This window comes from Coloeus monedula, assembly GCF_965178545.1.
Source record: "Coloeus monedula genome assembly, chromosome: 12".
In the NCBI taxonomy this organism is placed as follows: domain Eukaryota; kingdom Metazoa; phylum Chordata; class Aves; order Passeriformes; family Corvidae; genus Coloeus; species Coloeus monedula.
Window position 1 is genome coordinate 20,509,591 of NC_138792.1, and position 24,366 is coordinate 20,533,956.

The 24,366-nt window shown below is 42.0% G+C and overlaps 1 protein-coding gene across 1 annotated transcript; it reads right to left on the reverse strand.

Annotated features, from left to right (window-relative positions):
* Positions 1-5,382: 5,382 nt before the first annotated feature.
* Positions 5,383-23,753, reverse strand: HPRT1 (hypoxanthine phosphoribosyltransferase 1). Its single transcript, XM_082289653.1, has 9 exons — positions 23,581-23,753; positions 21,535-21,641; positions 19,887-20,070; positions 16,161-16,226; positions 15,500-15,517; positions 13,138-13,220; positions 10,706-10,752; positions 8,788-8,864; positions 5,383-8,175 (listed from the first exon to the last, which is right to left on the reverse strand). The coding sequence occupies exons 1-9, from the start codon at positions 23,605-23,607 to the stop codon at positions 8,128-8,130; spliced, it is 657 nt and encodes a 218-aa protein (XP_082145779.1). The 5' UTR covers positions 23,608-23,753; the 3' UTR covers positions 5,383-8,127.
* Between the last annotated feature and the right edge of the window lie 613 nt (positions 23,754-24,366).

Genomic DNA, 24,366 nt, shown 5'->3' on the forward strand with positions numbered 1-24,366 from the left:
AAAAAAAATTATATATATATATATATATTCAAAATACCATTTGGAATGTCAACATTCAGTGGGCTTTGAGGAGATGTAGCAGCACATCATGGTTTGTAGGGACAAGGAGATACAGACCATTCTGGGCTGCCTCATTACCTCAAGGATAAGACAAGAAAGTGAGCTTCTGGTTATCATAGATGTGGAAGCTAAACACATTCCCATGTATCTCGTTAGTTCAGGTATGTGTAGACTCGTTCTCTTGGTGCTTGTACTGTGCACATCCTTTGCAGCTACGAATACATCCCCTATGAGCTCGTGTGTCTGTGGCCTTGAAGGCAGGAAGGACTTGTGGCTCCTTTTTATTCTCCAGCATGGGCATGACCACATCCCATACTATATCTACCCCTCATCTATTGCTCTTCGGTCCTTTCCCTGGCAAAGGATTGGCCAAGGGACCCTTGCCCTGTGTTTGGGGCAGAGAGGGGGGTCTGCAGGTCGTGGAGAGCTGTCAGCAGTGCTCTAGCAGCACGTAAATACTGGAGTTTGGGATCGCCTGTTGCTCTCCAGTATTGCATTGCTGCTTTAGTGAGGCTGGAAATCAGTCCCTGCTGCAGGAGCCGGGGCTCTGGCTCTTGGGGTCCCTCCGTGGCACCCCTGTCATGCCTCCCACACTGCCGGGGGCTCTTGACTCCCACCCTAATAAACCACTGTGGAGGCAGCAACCAACAAGGGCTTGGTGTCGTAAATGGGGAGGGGGCAGGGGCTGCACCCCAACACTGCTGGTGGGTACCCAGTGCCCCAGCCCCAGGAGTGGAGGGGGTGGGGAGCCTGCCCCAGGAGACGGTGATGAGCCCTTCCCTGGGCTTTGGGGGGAGGCAGGACCTGGGGCTGCACAGGGGCAGTGCTGGCCCCTGGATGCACCCTATCTCAGAACATGGGGAGGACGTGTGGGGGACATTGCAGGGGTGGGCTGGTGGGGACCAGAGCTTCAATTGGGTGGGAGGGAGGGACCCTGTAGTTGTGCCTGGGGTGCTCTTGGGGAAGCCCTGCTGCAGGAGGCATCATCTTTCCCCAGATTTCTGCAGCTGCCCCAGCCTTTGTCAGGATACCCCAGCTCAGGGCACAGCCAGCATAGGTGGGCTGCCAGTGCCCAGCAAGCATCTGGCACCACTTGGGCCATGGTGGAAAGAGTTTGGACCACCTGAGGATTTGCCTGCATACCCACCACCGCAGTAGTGAGCTCCTCCAGAACTGTCCCAACCCCATTGCACCACTTGAAGCTTCCCAAACCCTGCTGCAATAGACACAAGGGCCACCACAGAGTCGGATGCTCCTGGGGTGGTGCCTTGCCTGGTCAAGATTCATCTGATATGGTGGGAATGAGCGTGTCGGTCCTGCTAGTGATGGTGCATCATTAACAGGGGGCTGTTAATCCAGCAGCCTCCTGGTGGTTGTGAATTCCAGACCATTTGTTTTGATGGCTATTTTAAGGAATTACTAAATCACAGGCAATAGTTCTAGGGCAGGGGAAAATCCTCTTGCTGATTTACAGCTTCAGTCCTGGTCTGTGCATGGAGTGTCAGTATGAGGCACCCCTGGAACACAAATGTCTGTGGCATGGGGAGGAGCAGCTTTTCAAAGCCTCTGCCCTCAAAGGGGTCAGACTCCCAATGTTTGGGCACACAACTGCCACATTCTAAACCAGACACTGGTATTCTTCCACTTGTGTCTGTAAAATGGTTGATTCCTGCTCTCAACAAGTTAAGCCATTAACTACTGTATACCATACTGCTTGCCCTCTGAAAAATAACTTGATGAGTGACTTGGTTAACAGGGAAATTGGTCAATAAAGTTGGTAGTTGTCTGTACATTTATATTAATTTTGCTTTTTTTTTTTTTTTTTTAAGGTTTCTATTGGCATTTACAGGTGCATCGTAAGATTTTAAATGTCTTTTGCTTTTTTTGGGCCAGTTCTATTGTGGTCAGTTTGATTTTATTCAGGTAGAAAAAGACATTTTCACCATGTTCACAAACTGAAGACTCCTGCTAGAACTGCTTTCAGGCGACAGTATCCTGCAGGATCAAAATGGGAGAGTAAAAGCACCGCAGTTTGTAGAGCAGCGGGCAAGAATTAAATATAAAGGCTAAATCAAGGCAATAGGATCCCAGGGGACAGAAAAATGCACCCATGGAGGTGGCTGCACAGGGGGTCAGCAGCACAAGCTGTGGCAGGGATGGATGGGCCATAACAGGGGCATGGGGATGTTGGGAACGAGGGTTGAGGGTGCAGGACAGGGCTCTGCAGCTGCCTGGCTCCCATGACTTGTGTGCCTCCCTGCTCTGCTCCCGATACTTCAGGATATTGCCAATTATTAATACAGAAAGTCAGGGATGGGGGGAGATGACAGACATCCAGCTGTGCTTTTTTCTGAGAAGCTGGGGAAGCTCCTGTCATTTTTTTTTCCTGAGATGCAGAAGTTTCAAGTGCAAGTTGATTTCCCTACTGCATTTGAGTACAAACCACTTGAAAAAAAAATAGCAATAAATGCCTTTGCAAAGCATCCTTGGGCTCACCAGTCCCACACAGACCCACACTGCAACTCTATAAGGCATCTGCAGAGGGGCAGCAGCAAAGCAGCCTCGGCAAACTTCTCTGTTTGTGTAGGATAAAGAAAGATGTGGTTTTTTGTTTAAATGTGATATTTGCTGCATCAGGAATGCATTTGACCACTTTGGAGGAAAAGTCTTTGAGCTTCCTCAGTAGTTTTTGCTGTGATTTTATAAACAAGCTGGAAGGCAGCAGTTACCTTTGGTAGGTAAATATGTGCAGCACATCATCACACCACTGCATGGCTGCTGGGCTTAGAAGACAGTCATTAAACAAGCCTCTAGTTCACATGTTTCTACACTAATCTTTTTTTTTCTTTCCCCCAGACCAAAACTGTCCCACATACTAAGACTGAGGTTATGTTGCTCTGCTCACAGTACCAGAGGTGGTGGTGTGGGAGTCAAACAAGGTGTTGCAGATTCCTGTAAACACTGGAAAAGCAACCCAAAAAGCCACCTTATCTACCTTCAGCGTTTTCCTCCTCACCTCCTTTGATGCAGAAGGAATTTTTGGCAAAGGCTGGCAGCTTGTTGTGGTATCCAGCATTATCTTGCTTTCTTTGTACTTCTTGCCCGCCCGCCTCATCTGCTTTTCCTCAGTTCACATCCAGCGTGTTCGGAGCCAGGACTGGCTTTGGCAGGTGTTTGAGCAGTGCCCCTTGCACAACAGCAACTCCCAGTGCCTAATGTTAATGACTTCAGGTCTTGCTCTTTGCACTACAGAGACTTTCCATATGTCTCACTCCCTCTTAGCAAGGGTAGGAGACCCTGGCTGTGAACCCAGCTGTGCAGCTGCCCCCAGTGCAAAGCTGCACAAAGAAAAAAATCTTGGGTTAAATTAGATGTGGCAGGTGTCAGCCACATAGCAAAACAAGCCAGCTCACCTCTCCCATGAGGGTTTGCTAAAGTGGTGACCAGTGCAAACAATGGCTCTGGCGCCTGGATGACACAGTGGTTTCTGGCAACAAACTCACCAAATGGAAGAAAAACACTAATTCAGGTATTTTATTTTCTGAAGCAAAGTGTAAGACATTGCTCTCAGCAATTCCTCATGTAAACCCATCCTTGTGGCTGTTCAAGTAACAGGATACTGAAGGTTGCTCAAACTATGATTCAAGTAGAGCATATAGTCATTTATAAACTGTCCAGAGTGAGTTCTCATGCCATATGGTCCATGAGAGAAAACAGCTTCCCCCTTACACTGAAAATAAATTATTTGAGTGTGCAGAACTGCCAAGTAAGGTCTGATGGCCAGGAGGGGACTGGGGGAAGATGCAGCTTAGCAAGAGAGGGTCGTGATTATGCTATACTAGAAAGCTCAGGGTGGTTTTCTAATTGCAAGTTAAGGAGTTTACACCACAGAAGATACTTCTACCCTGTATTTTGTATTCTCTGATTGCTACAGGATATTTTGCATTTTGTGAATGAAGGAGAAAAACTTGTCATGAAAGAAACTGGGGAGGAAAGATCTGATAAAGGCACTGCAATGAACATTTAGAAGCTCACACACACACTCCCCACACACACGCACCATTACCGTCCTCTTCCCTGCCTTAGGGTTGGCTTAGTCACATCCCAGTTCCTCAGATGGGAAACAGGCAAGTGAAGCATCAGCATCGCTGCTCTGGCACTTCCCGGATCCACAGGAAAGGCAGCGCGTTCCATCGATACCCAGGCAGTCTGTTCCTGGGGAGAAGGATTTTGTCCTGCTCCAACCTGCAGGACAGCCAAGCCAACCCTTTGCGCTTCTGCCAGCCTTGTCCCACTGCCCCACAGCCCCGCACTGGCCGAGCACACAGTGGCAAAGACGGAATTCCCTGCGGATCCCGGGGCTCCAGGGGCAAACCCAGCCCCACACCACCACCCACACCCCTCTTCCTGATTGTGAAGGGCTGGGGTGGGGAATCAAAACGTGTGAGAGGGCACTGACTGACTGGGAATCCCCTCACACACCCCTAATGCCCAAAGCTGTATCTTACAAGTACGATGCTTTGCTACAGTTCACTTGGAGATACACAGGAGACACACGGGGGTTGGTTCCCTTTCTGGTTACAGTGGGCACAAAATAAAGATACCACTAATAATGACTTGTTAGATAAACACCACTCTTCTTGGAACAGGTTAATCTACCTGCACCTTGATTTACATACCATCACTGCCTATCTCTCCAGCTGATTCCACAAGGATTTCCACCTTCCAAGATGATGTTTCAAATCATCAGTTGGTGTTTTACTGGAGCAGAGCCCACACACAGAAGGGTATTTGCAGCCACTCAAGTATATCCCCAACACATACCTTGCACCAGCCTTTTATCACCTGGCAGTTACTAGCATGATCTCTCTCTCAGCTTCTCTAGGGATGAAAATCCTCACAGCCAGTTCTTAGATTGTGCTGAATCTTTGTGCTTTTCTAGCCCTACGCTCTTCACCTTGGTGCCTGCAGTACCATGAGCTTACTGAGTACTGGCATCTGTGCAGAGCTGGGAAGTGTTCTCCCGATCAGAATGCTCATCAAACTACAGCTGCTTGGGTAATTAAATAGTACAAAAAAAAAAAAAAAAAAAAAAAAAAAAAAAAAAACCATAAAAAACCAGACCACAGTGATGTCTCAGCTTATAAAGGTGCTTGCCAAGAGTGGAGATCTGATCTTGCAAGGTGCAACCTGCATGGGAATTAAAGGCAGTCGAGGCAGGGCAAACAGTCCTTTAATAACTTGTAACCAGCTCCCTGTAAGCCCTGTCAACCCCTTGCTGCTGGATTAGTACATACTTGACAGGATTGTCAGAGCATAATAGACAATGAAAAACACCACCATTTAATCAGTCAGGATATACAATTACAAGGCAACTGAAAGATCCTTATTTGCTTCAATTTTCAAAAACAGTATTGCCAAAAAAAAGCCCCAAGTGCCAGCTCAGTTCACAGAGAGACTTCATCACATTTCTGTCTGAGCTACCAAAATGTACAGAAATGCCAGATGTCACAGGGAGAGACAGTGTAGCAAAACCTGTAAATATTCGAAATTATTTTTCCAGCCTACATACGTGATTCATAAAATGTGGAACTATAATGAATTTCAAATGCCACATCAGTGTTCAAATACAAGATATTCCTCTGTGCTTTCATAATGCTTTAACAATGTATGTCTGGGTAGTATAAAGCTGGTGTTTAACTTGCAAAGGTGTGACTAAACCCCCAGTCTTTTAACCAAAATTACCAAATAAAAAGTAACAACTGCAGTTTCAACGACTTTCACGTGAGGATTTATCTTCCTGTTGTGCACATACAGGTGCTGTGAAAGGCTGCAGTAGGTAGAACTATTCTAGGAAGGGTGAGGGAGTGGGTAACTTTTTATCTAAAGAATTTTCAGAGACCAACAAAAGCTTCTGAATAAGGAATCTCTCTGTGGCGATGAACTTAATCTGACAAGCACCTATGTGAAGTCAAAACACCCCGGTGTCTGTTCCACGGCACCTGAAATGTGGGAACATTCAGTAAGATTTTAAGTATAGACCTTTTCTATCAGACAAAGGTGGTGTGGTGGAAGGCAGACCTGGGCTGCTAGAGCATCATTCATGGTGCCAGTGTGGCTCAAAGCATCTTCCCAAATCTGTGACCACACAGTCCATGCAATTCCAACCCCTGCCCCCAACAGTATGGGAATTCCCCGCTCCAGCTACAGTGTGAAAGATAAAATCCTTGTTATGACTAACTCAACCCCTCCTCTCTTTCCCAAATCCCATCATGTGAATAACTGCCGGTAACCATGACCGGAAAACCTTTCAGGAGATGGAGTGTTTCCTCTTCTTGGAGATGCACTGCATATTTTTGCAGCAAGTCACAGGTTCTGCAACAGGCAAAGGTGATTTAGGACAAATTAAGAAATACAATCAGACTTTGTAGTGCATTGGAAGAAAAACTCTTTGAAAGAACAACCTACAGTATAATTATGATCAGTATTCTAATATTTGTTAAAGAGAATTCTAATTTACAAATAGATCTTCCACAAATGTAGTCATTTGATCTGAATTACATTGTGTGAATTCATATTTTAGGTCTGCTATTAACATCATTTATATTAGGTCAGCTGTAATTGAGCAGGCCATGGATAGGCAGTAGTGTGCAGTACTTGGAAAAGTACAGATTCAAACTTCAAAACCACAGAAAAATCTTTCAAAATAGAATCTTTAAAAAACTCCACTGTGTATTAAGCACTGAGCAGCATTAAATCTGAGGATGTGGTGGGAGAATCCACATGCAGAAGTACAAGAACCAAAAAAAGCACAGGTGTGAGCTGGGCTGCCACATTCAGAACTGAACTCCACATGAACAGAAGTGCTAATGAAACAAACCAAAATGTTATTTACAAAATGGTTGTGGTTTTTTTGGGTTTTTCCCCATATGGATACGTTTAATGAACATAGAACCTCCACTCTTCATTTTTGCCAAGACAGAACAAAGGACAGTGCTTCAACTGTTCTCTCTGGAATCTGGTTTGGTTAGAGAATATGCAGTTGTTTCAATATCTTCCCACAGCACTTTTATCATCTCTCTCTTAGACAGAATGACATTAACCAGAAGTTCTACAAAGGTAACAAATGTAGAGTCTGCCTTCACTGTCACAAACACTTAAAAAAATATTATTGAGAAGAAAATTTCAAAAGCACTTTAATATACAGAATGAGTGGGATAGATGTGTGGGGCTTATTTTAAAGAGACAGCCTTTATTTACAGTACTTTGCTTTGTAGATCTTATAAAGTAAACATCACAGTACTTTTTTTTCCCACAAATATATTAAAATTGTTTAAATTTAAAAGGCAATTCCACAGACTGATGGATATTTTTAAAGGAAAAAAATCTAACAGAAGTAGGCAACTCAACTAAAACTAGATTTTAAACATTCTGTTTTGTCATTCCATCTTTTAAAAAAAAGAAAAAAGGAAAAGCACACTTTTCACCCAGACTTCCTTTACAGCAATAAGGCAACTCCAGGAGATTTGGATGAGCTTCTTGGAGATTATAAATACTGTAACTGGCTGCGCCCCATGCTTTATAACACCCAAAGGTGCAACTATCCATTAATCACAATCACATCTGTGCATTAAAATATAAAACTTAAATTACAGATTTTAAAAATATTACTAATATACTTCCCTATCATAAAATGTTTTATATTTACAGTACTTGAACTATTTCAGTTCTGGGTTGATGAGGTTTAAGCAATTTACCACTGCAAGAGTTAAGACTCTGGAGCTCACAAACAGCACAACCCAACCAGGGGCAGCGATAGTCGGTAGAGCCATAGTGCAAATCAAAATAAGGAGTGCAGAACTGCACTAATTGTTTACATTTCTAGAATATAAATGAACAAGACGAGCTCTTATATTGTACATGCAATAAATTACAGTAAGCATATGGCAGTGGGGCTGGGGCATTCTACAAGTGTAGCTGGTGTACCAGAGCTGAAGCCTGTCAAAGATAGGACTCAGTAAACAAAACATTTCAAAGCTCTGTTGACACAGCACTTGAACTCTGCTTTCATGCTTTGTACTTCTGCTTCCCCGTCTCACTGATCACACAGATATGCTGAAACAAAATAAAATAAAAAGCTCCTGTTAGAAAAGTATTGTAAGAGACCAACATTTGACATCAATAACAAGCTTCTGAAAGCAACACAAGTGTGCTGTACACACTTGAGGAGGAAGAATCTTCTGACACTGTTTATGCAGAAAAACATAGGCCTTTTTTTGGTCCAAAAATCTCACCATCCCCTTCTTTCTCCTCTCCTAATTGTCCCACCCACTGTCTGCTAGGTCTGGTGAGACCCAGATGAAGAGTTAATGATAAAAAGAATAAAATATGAGCCCTTCTTAACTTCTCCCCAGGTCTCTCTTCTTTAATTCTGACATAACCAAGCAAATGCACTTGTTTGTTGCAGACATCTGGTGAGACAAGAAACTTCACACAAACTTCACATTATTTCAAAGCTGGCAGTTGTGCAGCCTCCACTCTGCATGCAGCAAAATAAATTTTAGTTTCATCAGAGCTCCAAATGCTGCCCTGCTGTTCTTGGGCTTGTTTGCATCACTTGAACATGAAGCATGATTTACAGAGCAGGGAGAATGATGTAAGGAGATTTCCCTTCCTTCCTCCTCCCCAGTTTTAAATGGAGAAAAACATACGGGAAAAATTACTCACGTTCAAATCTCTAAAGTATTCATTATAATCTAGGGCGTATCCCACAACAAATTTGTCTGGCACTTCGAATCCAACAACTGAAAAAGATCATAAGTCACCAGTGTGTTAGGAAAGAACTTCCTAGAGTTCACTAGACCTTTTTACAGAGGCAATATGGAATTTTATAGCTATAGATTGTAACTCATCTTATTTCTTCCACTTAAGTACCCTCAGATTAATATTTGAGCTATTTTACAATTTTAACTTACTTTGTTGATTTATCAACTAAAGGAAATTAAATAGATGTATTTATTGGTTTCCACACAGCTGGCTGGTGCTAGCCTGCAAGAAATGAATGGAAGCTCTTAAATTTAGCGACAGGATAATATGAGAATGTAAAATTCCTTGAAAACATCCTCTGACTTATTTAGCAAATATGTACGAAAGTGCAAATGCTTCCTGGCAGTTCCTAGATGCCTGACATGCCAGTGCAGCAGCAGTGGACTGGTGAGCACAAGTCCCCCTCACAGCATGATTCCAGAGGCAGCGCCTCTGAGAGCTGGACCTGCACTCCGGACAGGGCTGCAGGAAGGGTCATTTGCAGGTTTCAGAAACAGGTGTGGGTTGGCTGGTTTGGGTTTGCTTTTAGCTTTTGTTTGTTGCTGGTTTTTGTGTTTGGTTGTGATTTTTATCTTCAAAAAAACCTGCCTAAAAAGAGGACATCAACCATTCCAGATTGTCTGAACAGCTGTAGCAGGACACTTTGTCAGGCAGTACCAGTCCACCCTGTCTACGCCCACTATAAAATGACCCAAAAAATTAAATTATCTAAAATATTAAATTTCCAAAGGGCTTTTTCACCTCATGCTAAAATGAAAGACTCCTGAGCAGGAAAGCTGTGTCTTTTTTCTCTCCCTGGCTACAATGAGGAAAACAGGGAGATAAATTATGCTATTCAAATAAAAGGCTGCATGCACTTTTGGAAAAACTAAGGTGATGTTTCACACTTACTGGGCCTCACAATACAGGGATAAAATGGAGGCTCAGCCATTTACTGCCTTGTTCTCTGCTCCTTCAGAGTTCACATGTCCTGCTCTGGACATGTTGTCTCTGGGGACAGATGGCAAAACAAGTCATCTGCTGCAAGATGCTCCAAAGGCACCATTAGCCCAGCTAAGCCTATAATGAGATCCCAGGAATGAGAGGTGTCCTTGAATGAGGGGAACACCTCAGTGAAGCCCTGACATATTGTACAACCTTGGAAAGGAGGAGGAAGAGGATGTGATTCTGCTGCTCAATTCACTTCACTTCCATAATGAAAGTAACAGGAATTTAGCATCTGGAACAGGGCTAAAACACACAGCCCTGCCCAAAGCAAAAGGAGCTGTCACTCTCCTACCACTGTCTGCTGTGGGTGCTGTTCCTTCACTAGTGGTCTTGGGACAGACAAGAGAAGACAAGAAGAGAGTAATTCAGATGCCCAGACATAACCAGTGCCAATTTAGGCATCATATCACTGTAAACCTGTATAAGACCTGCTACCCTGTGTGGTCCTCCCACATTCCTGGGGACAGCCAAATGGCAGGAGGTGGCTAGGCTAAGGCACACAAATCACTCCCAAAAGTGTCAAAAGGTGAATCCAGCAGATTCCACTGACTGAAGCATTTGACTATGTGCAGGCTGAGAGAATTTCCACATAACAGAGGTGTAACTTAGACCAAAATATCAAAGTTTGATTTCCAGTATATTAAAATGTTACAAATCCTGATTAACTATCTCAAAATACTTTCCAGATACTTAAATTATCTAAATAAGAGCAAAATCTATCAAGAATAATTAGTGAAAAGCTATTTGGATCATCCTTGGACTTTGAGCAAAAGGTTCACAATACACTTGACATACTTTTAAAAATGAAAAATGGTTGTCAAAAATCACTTACAGTCTGGCCGATATCCCACACTCCGAGGAGTTCTTTTTACCAACAAACTGTCAAATAAAATCAATGTACAACTGAAACATGGAAAAGCACCACATACAAATATATAAGACTGTTTTGATGACAGAGAAGCTGAGTTAGGCCTAAGTGTGCATAACTGACAGCATAATTACACATATTTTAAACCATTATTTTACTTGCAGGTACAAATTATCATCATGACAAAATCAAAACTTCCTAGAATCATGAATAGTTCATGATTACCCTAAAGGATAAATAACAGGTCTGCAAGGAAAAGCCTGGGAGCCACTGATCTGGATGGATTTTCACTGTGAAGAATGACTTAATGGGATTTTATGTATGTTAGGAACTTCAGGTGCAATTTACCTTGCAGGTAAGGAGGCAACAATCTGGGATGTGGCCCAAGAAAAAAGCCCAACAAAAGCGTAAGTTTTACAAAGCAGAAGTTCAGCTGCTTGAATGTAACCTCAATTGCACTTGTGCAACTTGTCCTTAACTGAAGTACTAATTCCCCCCATAAAGAAAATGTAATTGATTCTGGTGATCAGGGGATACAAAACAGCTCCAGTTTCCTAAAATTAATGGTCAGACGGGTAAAAATCATGGAGATACAGAGCTGGGGGTACTGTGCCAGAGAGAAATGCCCTGCTAGTTTAGTTTCATTTGCTCATTATTCAGTAGAGCACTTCTACCTCTTGTAAGACAATCCCACAGGCCTGACATTTGTCTGTCTGGGAAACAGGGAGAAAAAGAAAAGGTGGTTGATGGCTGAATGTGAACAGGACCAGCATAACTCTGTACACTGAGTACAGACCCCCTTCCCTCCTGGATCATCCCTGAAGATGGGGCTTCATTTGCCACAGTCACAGTTTTGATTTTAGCTTCTGAAACTTCTAATTGGGAGACTTAATTTTTGAGAATTGCTGTAGGATTTGATCAAAGTAACCCCAAAATCACACTAGCATTAGTTCATATCTCCCTACTGCAACTACTTAATTGCCAGAAGGAAATTAAATAAAAAACTAAAAAAAAAAACCCAACCCAATCAACAACAGCAACGACAAAACAACAACCAAAAAATTAACAAAGAAAAGAAATAGAAGAGAGAGAAGTGAAGCAACTACGAGAACGTAAGACTATCTAGAATGATCATGCTTCCCTCATCAGGTCTTTGGCAGACCCAAATTACTGCAACAGATTTAAAATACAGGAAATTGGTCTTTGAACATATTATATTATATTATATTATATTATATTATGTTATATTATATTATATTTAAGATTTATGCTGTAGTGTTACAACACTTTCCAGTGACACATATTTAAAAACCAGCCAGGGAGAAATCCACAAAAGCCTCACCTTCGGCAGGTCACCTCCAGAGTATCAGCAGGAAGAGCTGTTCTGGTAAGTCTAACAACTGCTTTGACATTGTTATGGCAACACAAGTGATTAGATATTACACCCAGCTCTGCTTTATCTCTAATCCCCAGCAATCATTATGCTTTTATTGGAAAATACACAAGCACAACATAGCAGTGCAACAGAGGCAATTTAAAAAGGAGTAGAAGGAATGTTGGTACTGGTTAATAATACAATATCATCCTCAACATTTCTTGTTGGTTGCAACTTATTTAATTATGAAATGTTTTGAAACTAATTGATTAAAGGTATAAGTAAGTAGAAAAGCCTGGAAGAGCACATGGCTGGCTGACTCTAACAGAATGACCTCTAAAGCTCAGCTGCACTATGCACACTACACACTCACTCATGTTAGTCTGCAAACTAATTAAATTCTACAATTAAAGAAGGAAAAATAGAAAAAATGTCTCCATTGCATGAGTACACCACTGCAGTATAGTGAAGTTGCAGTTAGTGCCAGCAAAAACAAATATCTTTGGAGACATGCTACATACAGGTGAGTGACAACCACTAATTTTTCTTATTCCCCCTTCTAGCAAAAGTCTACGTTTATGAACTAAATTTGTGTTGAAAATTCCTCTATCAACTTGAAGGGGTCATTCTTTTAAGACCAAAAGATTTAAATTCTTCTAGATAATTCTAAACTTCAGTGGTAAAACCCCACAAACCTTACCATAATGATGGGCAAGAGGTGTTCCAGGCATGCACAAGTTATTCCCTTCTGAAGCAGAGAAATTCTTCCAGCAGTAAGACTGGAAAGAACAGTGCTTCCAACATCCTTAACATATATATGTGCTTATAACAAGCAAAACTGCTTTAGGAGTTTAAACAAGTAGTAACTTCAACAGATCACATATGACTCCTGCAGAAATGTTCCCTCCTGTTTCTCTTTCATGGGAATGTGTTCTATATTTGTTTTCACTCATTGGTTTGGGTTTTTTTAAACTCTGTGTCCTTCTTAAGGTGAAAACCAGCACAAATAATCATCATTTACCTGGCTACCTTCACCATCTTTGGATTGTACTGTTTAAGTAGAGAGAGCAACGTTTTCATTGTTTTACCAGTATCAATTATATCCTGAAAATAAAAACACTCATGTAAGACAGAATATTAAACATGTCAGACTAACACTTTCGAGTTTCTACCACCAAAATTGCTCATCCACAGCAGCATGAAAACATAGCAAACTACAGCCTGTAAAAATGCTCACAACCAAATCCAGGTGACATGAAACACAGTGCTGGGCTTACACAACCACGCTCAGTAAAGTGATCACACACACTAACAAGAGCGCTTAATTGTTGTGGATAACCATGACTTTGGAAGCAGTTGCTAAACAAGCAATTACTGCAATGACCTTCTTGGCTCCTTCTGGAGATTTTATGGCTTGTGCTCCTTGAAGCAATGAGACAATGTTTAATTCGAGCATGATAAGAGTAATGTAAGTCTTGCTGTTGAGCTCAGAGTATTCAACGGGAAGAAAAGCAAGAAGGGAAAACAGGCAGAACAAGCTATTACTGCAATTAAAGGAAAAGGAGTACAATTTACTTTACAGAGCCAAAAAATAGTTGAAGAAATTGCACTGGAAAGTCTGAGTGCAATTCTGAAGTCTAAAAAACTAAAATAAATGTTGACACGTCATTTTTATCCCATTCACTGCACATATAAATAGAAAATAAAAAGAGAATATATGGCTTGAAACTGAAGCATCAGAAATGGCCTCACTTGGACTCAATCAATCATACCATCTTTAGAGGGACAGTCCTTGCCCTGGCCTAAAATCAAAATCTATTTGAAGTGAAGAAGGCAGACAGCAAAGAAGCAGCAGTATCCTGGTTTCAGCTGATTTTCCCATGATTCCCAATTAAAATAAAAATCAAGCAACAAACTCAACAGTGCACCTGTCAGCATTAGTATTAACACTCAATGCTTTTAATCATTAAACTCCAGAGAAGTTAAAAGATGTGAAGGTATACAGATAAAAATCAAAGTTGGTAAATAAACAGAAGCAGCTACTTCCATGCTCTAAGAGAAAAGCAGAACCTATTACTGATTTTGTGTTGTGTGATGAGCTGTTTATTGGAGATGAATCTCCATTTTGTACAGGATTTTTTTGGACATTAAAGGAATGCAGTATAGAAAAGCCTAGTGCTCAAGACATTAAACTTACAATAGATGTGCATTTTATCACTTGACAGTTAAAATGGTGATCAGTTAGTGTTCATATCTGACAGTGTGTAAGACGAGTCACTGGACAGATGATTCACTAAACAAATAAAAAACTAACCTAACCTAAGGATTACATTCATCTGAAATGGAGCAGATACCTAATCAAACACATCTGCCTATCTGAAGCAAAATATACTTCAAAGGACATAATTGATCACACAATGACTGCTGTATACGTACTATTTTGGTAGGAGTTTCAGAACTGAATGTGCTTCCTGTGGAGTAATATAAACTTCTCAAACTAAGAAAATAATACATAGAAACACATTTTATGAGAGGAAACATCCTTTCCTTTGGCTGATGAATCAGCTGCCATAGCTGTTTCTTTGCTTACAAACATGCCATTTCCATTATTTGGAGCCTTAACACACTATTAGATTGCAAATCCACTTTTCCTGTCTACTGCTGCTGCTTCCCTATCCTGAAATTGTCAATTGTATTCAAGGAAAAGTGATACTGGCTGAACATCAGTAACGGTGTTCATCAAGACAGAGGTATGAAAGCAAGAATTAAGCAACAGCACCTACTAGGCAATAAAACTGAGCGGTACTGAACCTGGTATCAGCCAGAGAACCATGACAAGACAGAGGAATGGGAATTCAGCACTTCCAAAATGCCCATTAAGAATTAGGATTCTCTGTGTCACTATTCTCTAAACAAACTACACACAGGGACACTGGGCTTATATGTTTTTCACACACTTTAGGATACTCATACCAGGAATCTCTTTTGACCTCTGCAGTTTAGTTTCCTAGCTTGCTGTGATAAACCCAGAACAATAACACGCTTAGTATTACCCTTATTCAGGCTACTTTTTCCAAAAAAAAGAAAAAAAAAGGGAAAAAAATAAGACATTTTAGAATTGACAAAATCTCAGAAAACAGAAAGACAATACAAATGATTTTAGATGGATGTTTTCCTGGTTTAATATAGCAATTGAATGCAATCCGAGAATTCAAAACACAGCTTAGTTCAAATTCAGAGACCACTTGCAAAATTCAGGCCTGAAATCAGAAGCTGGAAGCCTTGAAACCAGAAACTGTAGGTTTTGCAGCTTAATAACAACTTCTGTTAGAACTCTTTTACCTGTCACACATTAGAACTTCAAAGTGAAACACAGTACTTACTTCTACGATCAAAACATTCTGGTAGGAAGAAAAAGAAAAACAAATCCATTAGTATCTAAACAATATACCATTTCTTATTAATCTTCATAACTAATTTTCACTGCAGTTAAATATCTGTACTATCATTTAATGTATGTTTACATTTGTAATAGCAACTGCTTTGTAGTTTAACATTTCTGATGCTCTAATAACAATTAGCTGAGATTCTTCTTAACAGTTCATGTTAAGTACAGTCTTCGAATTATTCAGACTTTGAAAAGTCTAGACATATGCAAAAGAGATCCAAATAGAGTCTATACAATTCCTATTCTTCTAGAGAAGAGTGTCCTACTGCAGACATACAAATCTACCATACCTACATCCTTTACATTGACATACATGTCTTAAAAATCGTATGTGTGTAAGGAGAAGGGGAAAGTGATGTGTTCTGACAGAGCAGGAGGCAGTGGTGCTTTAACCCCTGACATTTGGCTCAACGATCGCCATAGAATCACTGGAGAAAAGCAGATTCCCAATTTAGATTCTCCTATTTTCTTCTCTTGTCACTGCCTACGATGGGAACCTCTGCTCCTGACATGGGCTGCACCTTACACCTCTCAACAGTACGAATCCCACCCCCTCTTTCAGTGGAACACCAACACAGACACACAAAGAGCTGTACCTTTCCAGTCAAGGTTGAGAGGTCATCTCCCCCAATGACTTTGATATCTCCAGTTGACTGATCATTCTAAGAAAGAGAAGGGTGAACATTAGCATGACCAGGATTAAACTGATTTTCTTCTTGCAGTAAATGTCAAAACTGCGAAGTACACAACTAGTTAATGTTAAAGCTTTCAGAAGCATGGCAGCTACAGCATCTCTCTAGGAACAAAGAAATTACAAGTGATCAACTTCAAAGATGGTATTACAGATTAAAGACTGACTGTAAGAGATTTGCATCAACACAGGCATCATCTCTCATCTCTGATCATTATATACACATATGCATCTAAAAAGCAAGGACTTCCTATGCATTCTCTACAGATAAAGAAACAGGACAAAAAGCACTTTGGTTTCCAAGCTACAGGATGCTATATAGCTGGTAATTTACATTTTAAACTTTATGGCTTTAGAAACTCTTGCTCTGAATAAGAATAGGCAATCATAACAAGAATTGTCAGCAAACAAGGCACTGATTACTATTTAGAACAATAAGCTACAAAAACAGCCAGAAAAGCATATGCTTAATTTACAACCAATATTGGTAACAAATCAAATTAATTCTTATACAACTGAACATCAACATAGGTACACCATCACTACACTGCATTTTGCTTTGGTAAATCTAAACTGTGATAAAAACATAAATGAACTGTTATATAGGAAAGTTAAAAACAGCTGGCTAGGAATGCCTCACAAATTTTTGCAGTTATTAAACTCACTCAACTGACTTTAAACCTTGACAGTGTTTCACAGTTCAGATTAGATGTCATATGCAGGTGCTGAGTTCCTGAGCAATGAAAGGTTGAAAAAACGGTTAAAGATTTCTGACACTGGTTGTAACCAGATTTCCACTGGCAAGAACTTTGTTTAATAATTAAGCAATGTTTTAATTCTAATGTTTTAATCTTCAGGAACCTTATTTCCAAGTTCAGTATTGGTAAGACTTTAGTGCTTCATGGTTTAACACATAGGGGTTTTATTGTTTAGATCTGTTTTCACTGCCTCCCTCTTGTCACTGCTAGAAAACAATAATGTTTTACAAGATTGTAACTCCTGACTCAAGTGACTCCAAGATCACCTTTTAAAGTGGCGTTATAAGTTCCTTACAGTATCTGCTCTAAGGTTTAGCAGAGACCTTTCAGAATACTGCTATGACCAGCCCAACCAGAGTTTACCACATACTCCACTGAAAATCCCTATTTTCCTCAGCGCCAGTGCAACACATCCACTGTCTTTTGGCTGCCCTTCAAGACTATACAAACAATGTTTGTTCATTTCCATGCTTAAATGCAGGAGACTGGTGAAAAGCCATTTTTCTTGTAACACAAACAGAATAAACTGTTTGTCAAGAATACTGAGAGCTGGATCTGATCACAAACACTATCTTTCCATTTCTTAACAGCTTGCCAAGATCATTTAAATTCATCCGTAAGGACTTGGAAAACTGGAGTTACAAGCAAAGTTTAATCATAGCTTGATCATGTCAGTATTCTTAGAGAATTATTTTGGGTGCAGTACAGTATGAACTTTGCATTGCAAACAAAAACCCCCCATATGCTTGTAAATATTAAATGATCAGTTTGAAACAAGAATAGAACTTCAATCACATCAATTACAGAGCCATTACAAAAGTTCATCTGCTTCATTTATGCAATCAGGGTATTTTTAACATTTTTTACCCAATCTGTAAACACAGGCAGCATGATCCAGTAATCACATTGAGAGACAGTGACAAGAGAGTTGAAAGCTTCAGTTTCAACTGTCCATTACAGCTTGTGATGGTTTTCACACCACTGAACACAGATCCCTTCATGTGGCAAAGCACAGGTCAAAACTACAGAGCAAATTTAGCATTCTGACACTATTACTGATGGAAGACCCAGTCAAGCTGTTACATACATGGCCACGATAGGATAATCTTATCCAGTCTATTAAGTTATGCAATCTAAAGGACCTAAATTTGGATATTAATAACCACCTAAGAGAGTCTACAGAAAAAAAATGCTCATGAATAGTGTAGTGGAGGCAACATGTAACAGCACCTCCTCACTCATTCAGTCTTTGTACTGATTTTTTAAACAAGCTAAGTAAGTTATTGGAAGTGTTCCTTAACGGAGAAAGCAGAAGATACACAATTTCCCCTCCAAAAAAACCAGGTGGAAGTCATCATTTCCTATTCTTTAACCTACTATTCGGTAATTGAGACATTCCGTTTTCTGCAGCTTTTACAGGCAGAACATATGGGCATGTGGGGGCTTTGGGGTGAAGTGGACTGGAGGCAGGAGTCTCCCCTTTTGGGAGACACAGAAGAAAAGAGGCTCAGACTGCACTAATTTTAACACAGTGCACAGGCACAAAGTGCCTTGTGAGATACAACCAAAGGCTAGCATGAGCCCTTCTGCCCGGCCTTGCATTCTTGTTAAAGCACATAACTAAATTAGTGCCTCGTGCTCTGCAAATGTGAGTGTGGTCTTCAGGTAACCCCTAGACAGGCAGCTGTGTGTGCGCCTCAGGCAGCCAGGGCTGCTTGTCCTGCAAAAGGACTGGACCAAAGCCCCACACAGCTCTTGGCTTTGTCATGATACGTTAATAGAGAGCTTGACAGGAATCATGTATTTATTAAGCTCTGCAACAGCCCAAACTAAGTCTGTAAATAATTCCATCTTGGATGTCACAGTTTAATGAAACAAAGGATGAGAGTGATTTTTTAAATTCAGTTATCTCTGTATTTTTCTGCTGGTCTACAACTGCGACAAGTAACCCTGACTTCAATGCAAAGGTGCTGATACAGAACAAACAGCATAACCTTGTGAAACAATGTATTCAAACACTCTAAACTGAAACAAAAAAATGTCATTATTTCCATCTTATAGATGGTCTTAGGGAAAAAATCACAAATTTCTGAAATCCCAAAACCATGAGACTTGGCTGTCAGTAAGCTGGAAATCATACAAAGCTGACAAATACCTGCTTCTTCCCCTGACCTGCACAACATAACCCTGTGCTTCCTTCTATAAAACCTAAAAGTTAACTCATGTTACAGAATGTTCTGTTTCCCTACAAAGTTCAATACTTGTGTTCAGAATCAAAATAAATTCTTTTCCTAAAAATCTAAACCCAAGGAAACCTATGCCTTGTCTTGTAAAGGTAATGCCATATTCAGAGGTTATTAATCACAAATCTGGGTTTATGTATCTAGTGTTCCCTCATGATCAAATACAATTAATTTTGTTCATTGTTTGGTTCATCCAAACAAAAATGAGATAGGGAACCATTTCTGCACCTTTCAAGTCATCCTGTCCAAGAATGATGTCTGGGCCATATAAAAACTCCTAGAATAAAATTTTTGTAATAATAGTTGCAGGAGAATTCTCTGTATTAGTCTAGAGCCACAGCTTTAGAGAGGGGGTGGAGGGCAGAGAGGAAATTGTTGAACAAATAAAGGACATGTAAAGGGTCTCTCTCCTCTGCATAATGATTTTACTAGGGTGAGGAGATATCAAGGTCTAAAAGAAAACACATTATATAATAAGGTAGAGAAAGAGTAAAATGGCTTGTGACTCTTAATTCCCTTAATTATTTGTTTAATATTAGCATATTAGGACAGTAAAAATATTAAACCACCTCTGTTAATAATTTGTAGTCAACTTAGCTAAAAATTGCACAGTACTGCATAGATACTTACACAATAACTCTTCAACCTAATGAAGTCGACTGTCATGGGGATTGATTTGTCACTGTTTCTGTTCAGGGCTTTGATGTAGTCTAATAAGTCAGCAAAAAATTTATAGCCACCCTTGAGTACACAGAGTGCCACAATGTGGTGTCCTCCCATGCCCTTCATAATTTCTCGTGCCAGTCTCTCTGTCCTAAACAAAACCAAGGAAGAGTGAGCTGTCATAACATTTCATTCGTTCACCATAGCAGCAGCGTTTGATACTCCTAGCAGCAGCAAACACATGCAGCAAACTTGGAAGCACATTTTGCTTGGAAATATTTGCCCACCACTTCAGTCACTTTTACACGTTACTGGTCAACAAAATTTTGCTTTTCAAGGTTAATCCAACAGTAGTGCTGCCAAATGCGCTTGTTTTCCTACGTCACAGGCAGCCAAAGCAAACCTTAACACCCTGAAACTGTTTCACTGTCAGATATGAGACATGAAGGTGTGTTTTCTCCTTCCAAAGACAGGTTCAGCTTCCATGCAAAGAGCAATGCAAGCTAACACAACTCTGAAGGCAGTAGCCCTCACCAGCTGACGAGCAAGAAAACTCTCAAATTGTAAACTTAAGAGTTTATGTTTATTTGCCAAATTAGAATGCCAGAAATTTGTCTTGAAAGCAGAATACAATACCAGGAAGGCATGCAAGAGAACACTGCACCGTTTTTCTGCAATAATTGTTTCTAAACTTATCTTGCCATTTATTTTAGAAAGCATGGTCTGCATTTACTGTGTGCCAGCTGACAGCAGGTTTCTCAGAGAAAGCCAACCACTATAAACTTTGCGTCAATTCCTTAATGACATGTACTTTGTCCAATTTTTTCCTCTATATGGACTTCCAGTATAAAGTTTTAATATTTAAAAAGAAAGGTTTTTTACAGGTATGTTCATTGTATCTAGTCAAACAGAACCATGCAAAATCTAGACACATTCCTAGTCACAAGATCCCCGAAGACCCACCCAGCACCACTCATAAAGGGCTTAAATTCACTGAATTTGTTGTTTATCCTTATAAAGGAAATTAGCAACTTTCAAACACAAAGTAGAACAAAAATGTCTTGTAGGCTTATGAACACATTTATGATCACACAAGATAAAACTTGCACAGCACATCACAGATTTCAGCAACCACAGAAGTGAGAGACTGATACTTGCAGAGGATAACGTCTTTCTCAGAAGGCAGGAGAAAGTTGGATGTTATTTCTCTACCACATGACCATGAGAAAGTCTAAAATGATCTGATTAATAGTTTACTTTTATTAATATCTTATGGAAATTCAAGAGACTATATTTTCAGACTGAACTGACACAACAAAACGTCTTCTAGTTAGATTTTAAGAAGGTAAAACATCAAAGAAACACTGGAAACAAAGTCATAAGTTGCTACATACTACGAAATTTTGCTTGAGAATTATGACTAATTTTCAAAGAATAGCATGACTGCAAATGTACAAACTCCTAGAACCCAAAAAAAAAAAAAAAAGATTAATTGTACGTTCTAGTCTCTAATTAAATATAATACATTTAGACAGTCTCCAAGCAGCAAAATTATCACTGGAGGATGTTTATTTCAGTTTCATGCAATCAGTGTACCGTCTGAAGTCAAACAAACCTGTCCATGATGAGCCCATGAGGAATATAGACTTTTTCCAAATCATCTGCATAATGTTTAGGTATGCAGAACAAATCCAGGTCGTAACCTTGTTCATCATCACCAATCTGAAAAGGAAATAAGGTGAGATTTCTACAAAGCCATATGGAAAGTCTGTGCTGAGAAACTTCACGTCCTTTGCTTTATTCAGTAAAAACTATCAAACCCATGAGTAAAACCAATCAAACCCAAAACACTCATCAGAACCACCTTACTTCCCCCCTCTCTGAAAACATCAGTCACACTGAACACAGCGTAAAGTGTAATCTAAGAGTTCACAAGGGTTACTTGAAATACCGTGAGTTGCTATGCAATGCAGTGTGTGAAAGAAAGTCCTACAACATTCTCCTCCAGTGGAGAGCAGGAAAGTGAAGTTACTACCCTTCAGTGAAACTCTATACTCCATTACAAAAATAATCAAGCTTTTTAACCCCTTTGATTTTCCTAGTGTAATGCAAAACCGGCATCTGCAATTAAGCAAGCAGAGGTTCTGACATGGACACCTTCCTAATCTCCGCAACGCCCAATCACAACAAAACACACGAGCCAGTTTGCAGGACAAAGAGAGCTACGTGAGCATGACAAGTTATGCTGCTGTGAAGCAACTCTGCTCTGCCCACCGTTTCCAAAACTGGGAGGTTCAAGATCATTCAGAATCTGAAATTAAAGCTTTCAGCAACCTGTTCCACATGGGCAAACTCCCTGTATGAAACAGCCTGCAACACTGGCAAGTGCATATTAATTAGGACAAGGGATTAGCATACATACATAATGACACCAAACGCTGCTGAGGTTCAGGGCACACTGTCACACCAAGCAGTCTTCCTTGAACCCTAACCTAGCTGCAGCTAGAAAACGACATGGTTATTTAATTACTTCCCTCTCTGGTTATGTAGCAGAACACTACTAAGCAAAAAGAATTTCAGAGGGAAAACAGAAGGTTAGTGCTGATAGTTCACCAGGGCAGGTATTTTTAGTATCCATTTTGGCTACCAGTACCCCTGCAGGACTCAAATCTTGTTTCAGTGCCTGTGGAAACACTTACCTGGCCAGTGATCAGCCAACTGTTTACATGGGGGTTTTGTTGATTAATTTTCAATAAGTATTTCATTTGGGGAATTTTAGTATTATTTCACCCTCCCATCCAAAACTGACCCTGTGTGAGCTACACACACACAGCTCGAGCTTATTGTCCCTGCAGTCCACAGCAGGCTGCTATTTTAAGAAATGAGGCAGGTCCCACCAAAATTCATGGGGTTTTCCTTTGGTCAGACCCATCGTTATATCCAGCGTGTCTACTAAACCTTCCTTTCTGCATCTGGCAGGGAATGGGCCCTTCCTACAGGTTTTACCAGGTTTTTTATGGACTGCAGGGATTTACTGTCGCAACCTCGAGGCCGTCACAGTCTCGGCCATCAGACACCGCACGCACTTCATCAGCACTGGCACTAGCTTTAGAAAGATTAATAAAAATGAGCATTAAGCGCCTTAGCAGATGCTGCAATCACGCAAAAATAATGCAGCACAAGACCCAGCTCACACACGTGGGGTTCTCCGAACCGGAGCCTCCCGCACGCCGCGAACAGCAACAGGAATAGGAAGTTGAGCCGCGCTGGGGGAAGTTCTTCCACCTTCGCCCCGGAGGCGCCAACGCCGGCTTTGCCCGCCGCCCTCGGGCTCCGGATCCCGCCGGATCCCACCCTGAGGGACCCGCGGCCGCTCCGGGAAGGGACGCGCCCGGTCGGGGACAGCGAAGGCAGCGACGGGCAGCCCCAGGCCCGGCGCCGGGAGGCCGGGGACTGCCCTCAAGGTGACTCCGCGGGGCGGCGGCTCCCGGCGCCCAGGGACGCCACACGCCGCGACACAACACACGATACGACACGCCACGACACGCCATGCCATCCCCCGCGTTCCGTCACAGATCACTGTATTCCAGGGGGCAGGCGGGGGACAGTGGCCCCGGCGCCCGGCATTCCCCGTCCCGCGGGCGGTAGTCCCCGCACTCACCACGATGCAGGGGCTGGGGGTCGCCATGGAGCGCGGCCCCGCCGGCGGCAGCTGCGGGCGGCTCGGAGCGGTGGGAGCGGGCGCTCGGAGCGACAGGAGCGGCGGCGGCAGCGGGCGATAAGAGCAGGAGGCGCCGCGCCCGCAGCGGCCCCGGCGCCGCCTCCGCGCCCTTCGCGCTCCCCGCCCTCAACATGGCCGCGGCGGAGCCGCCCTCAGTACCACCGTGCAGCGGCTCCGGGCGCAGCAGTCCGCAGCCCCCGAGGGGCGGGGAAGAGGGGACACATTACCGGAGGTGTTCCCTCGCCGGGGCTGTTCCCATCCCAGCAGGGTGCAGGTGTTTCCACCCTGTCCCACGCCCCCACTCCTGGTCTTGAGAGTTGAGCCTCCCGCAGCATGATGTGCGTTCCCCGTCCCCTCAGGATGACATGGGAAGGTGACAGTGCTGTGGCCAGTTCTGGACCCCTCAATTCAGGAAGGGCATTGAGGTGCTGGAACGAGTCCAGAGAAGGGCAACGGAGCTCGGGAAGGGTCTGGAGCACAAGTCTGATGAGGAGTGGCTGAGGGAATTGGGGGTGTTTACCGTGGAGAAAAGGAGGCTCAGAGGTGACTTTATCACTCTGTACAACTCCCCAACAGAAGGGTGTAGCCGGGGGGAGTCAGGCTCTTCTCCCAGGGAGCCAGAGATAGGACAAGGGGACAGTCTTCAGAAAAGGTTTAGGTTGGACATTAGGAGGAATTTCTTCACAGAAACGGTGATTAGACCCTGGAACAGGCTGCCCAGGGAGG

Coding starts and splice junctions, on each gene's coding strand:
- HPRT1 (XM_082289653.1), bottom strand. CDS start 23,607: ATGGCGACCCCCAGCCCCTGCATCGTG. Junction 20,071..21,534: donor CATGGGCTCATCATGGACAG/GTTTGTTTGACT, acceptor GGTTTTGTTTAG/GACAGAGAGACTGGCACGAG. Junction 8,865..10,705: donor TGTGGGATATCGGCCAGACT/GTAAGTGATTTT, acceptor GATCTTTTTCAG/TTGTTGGATTCGAAGTGCCA.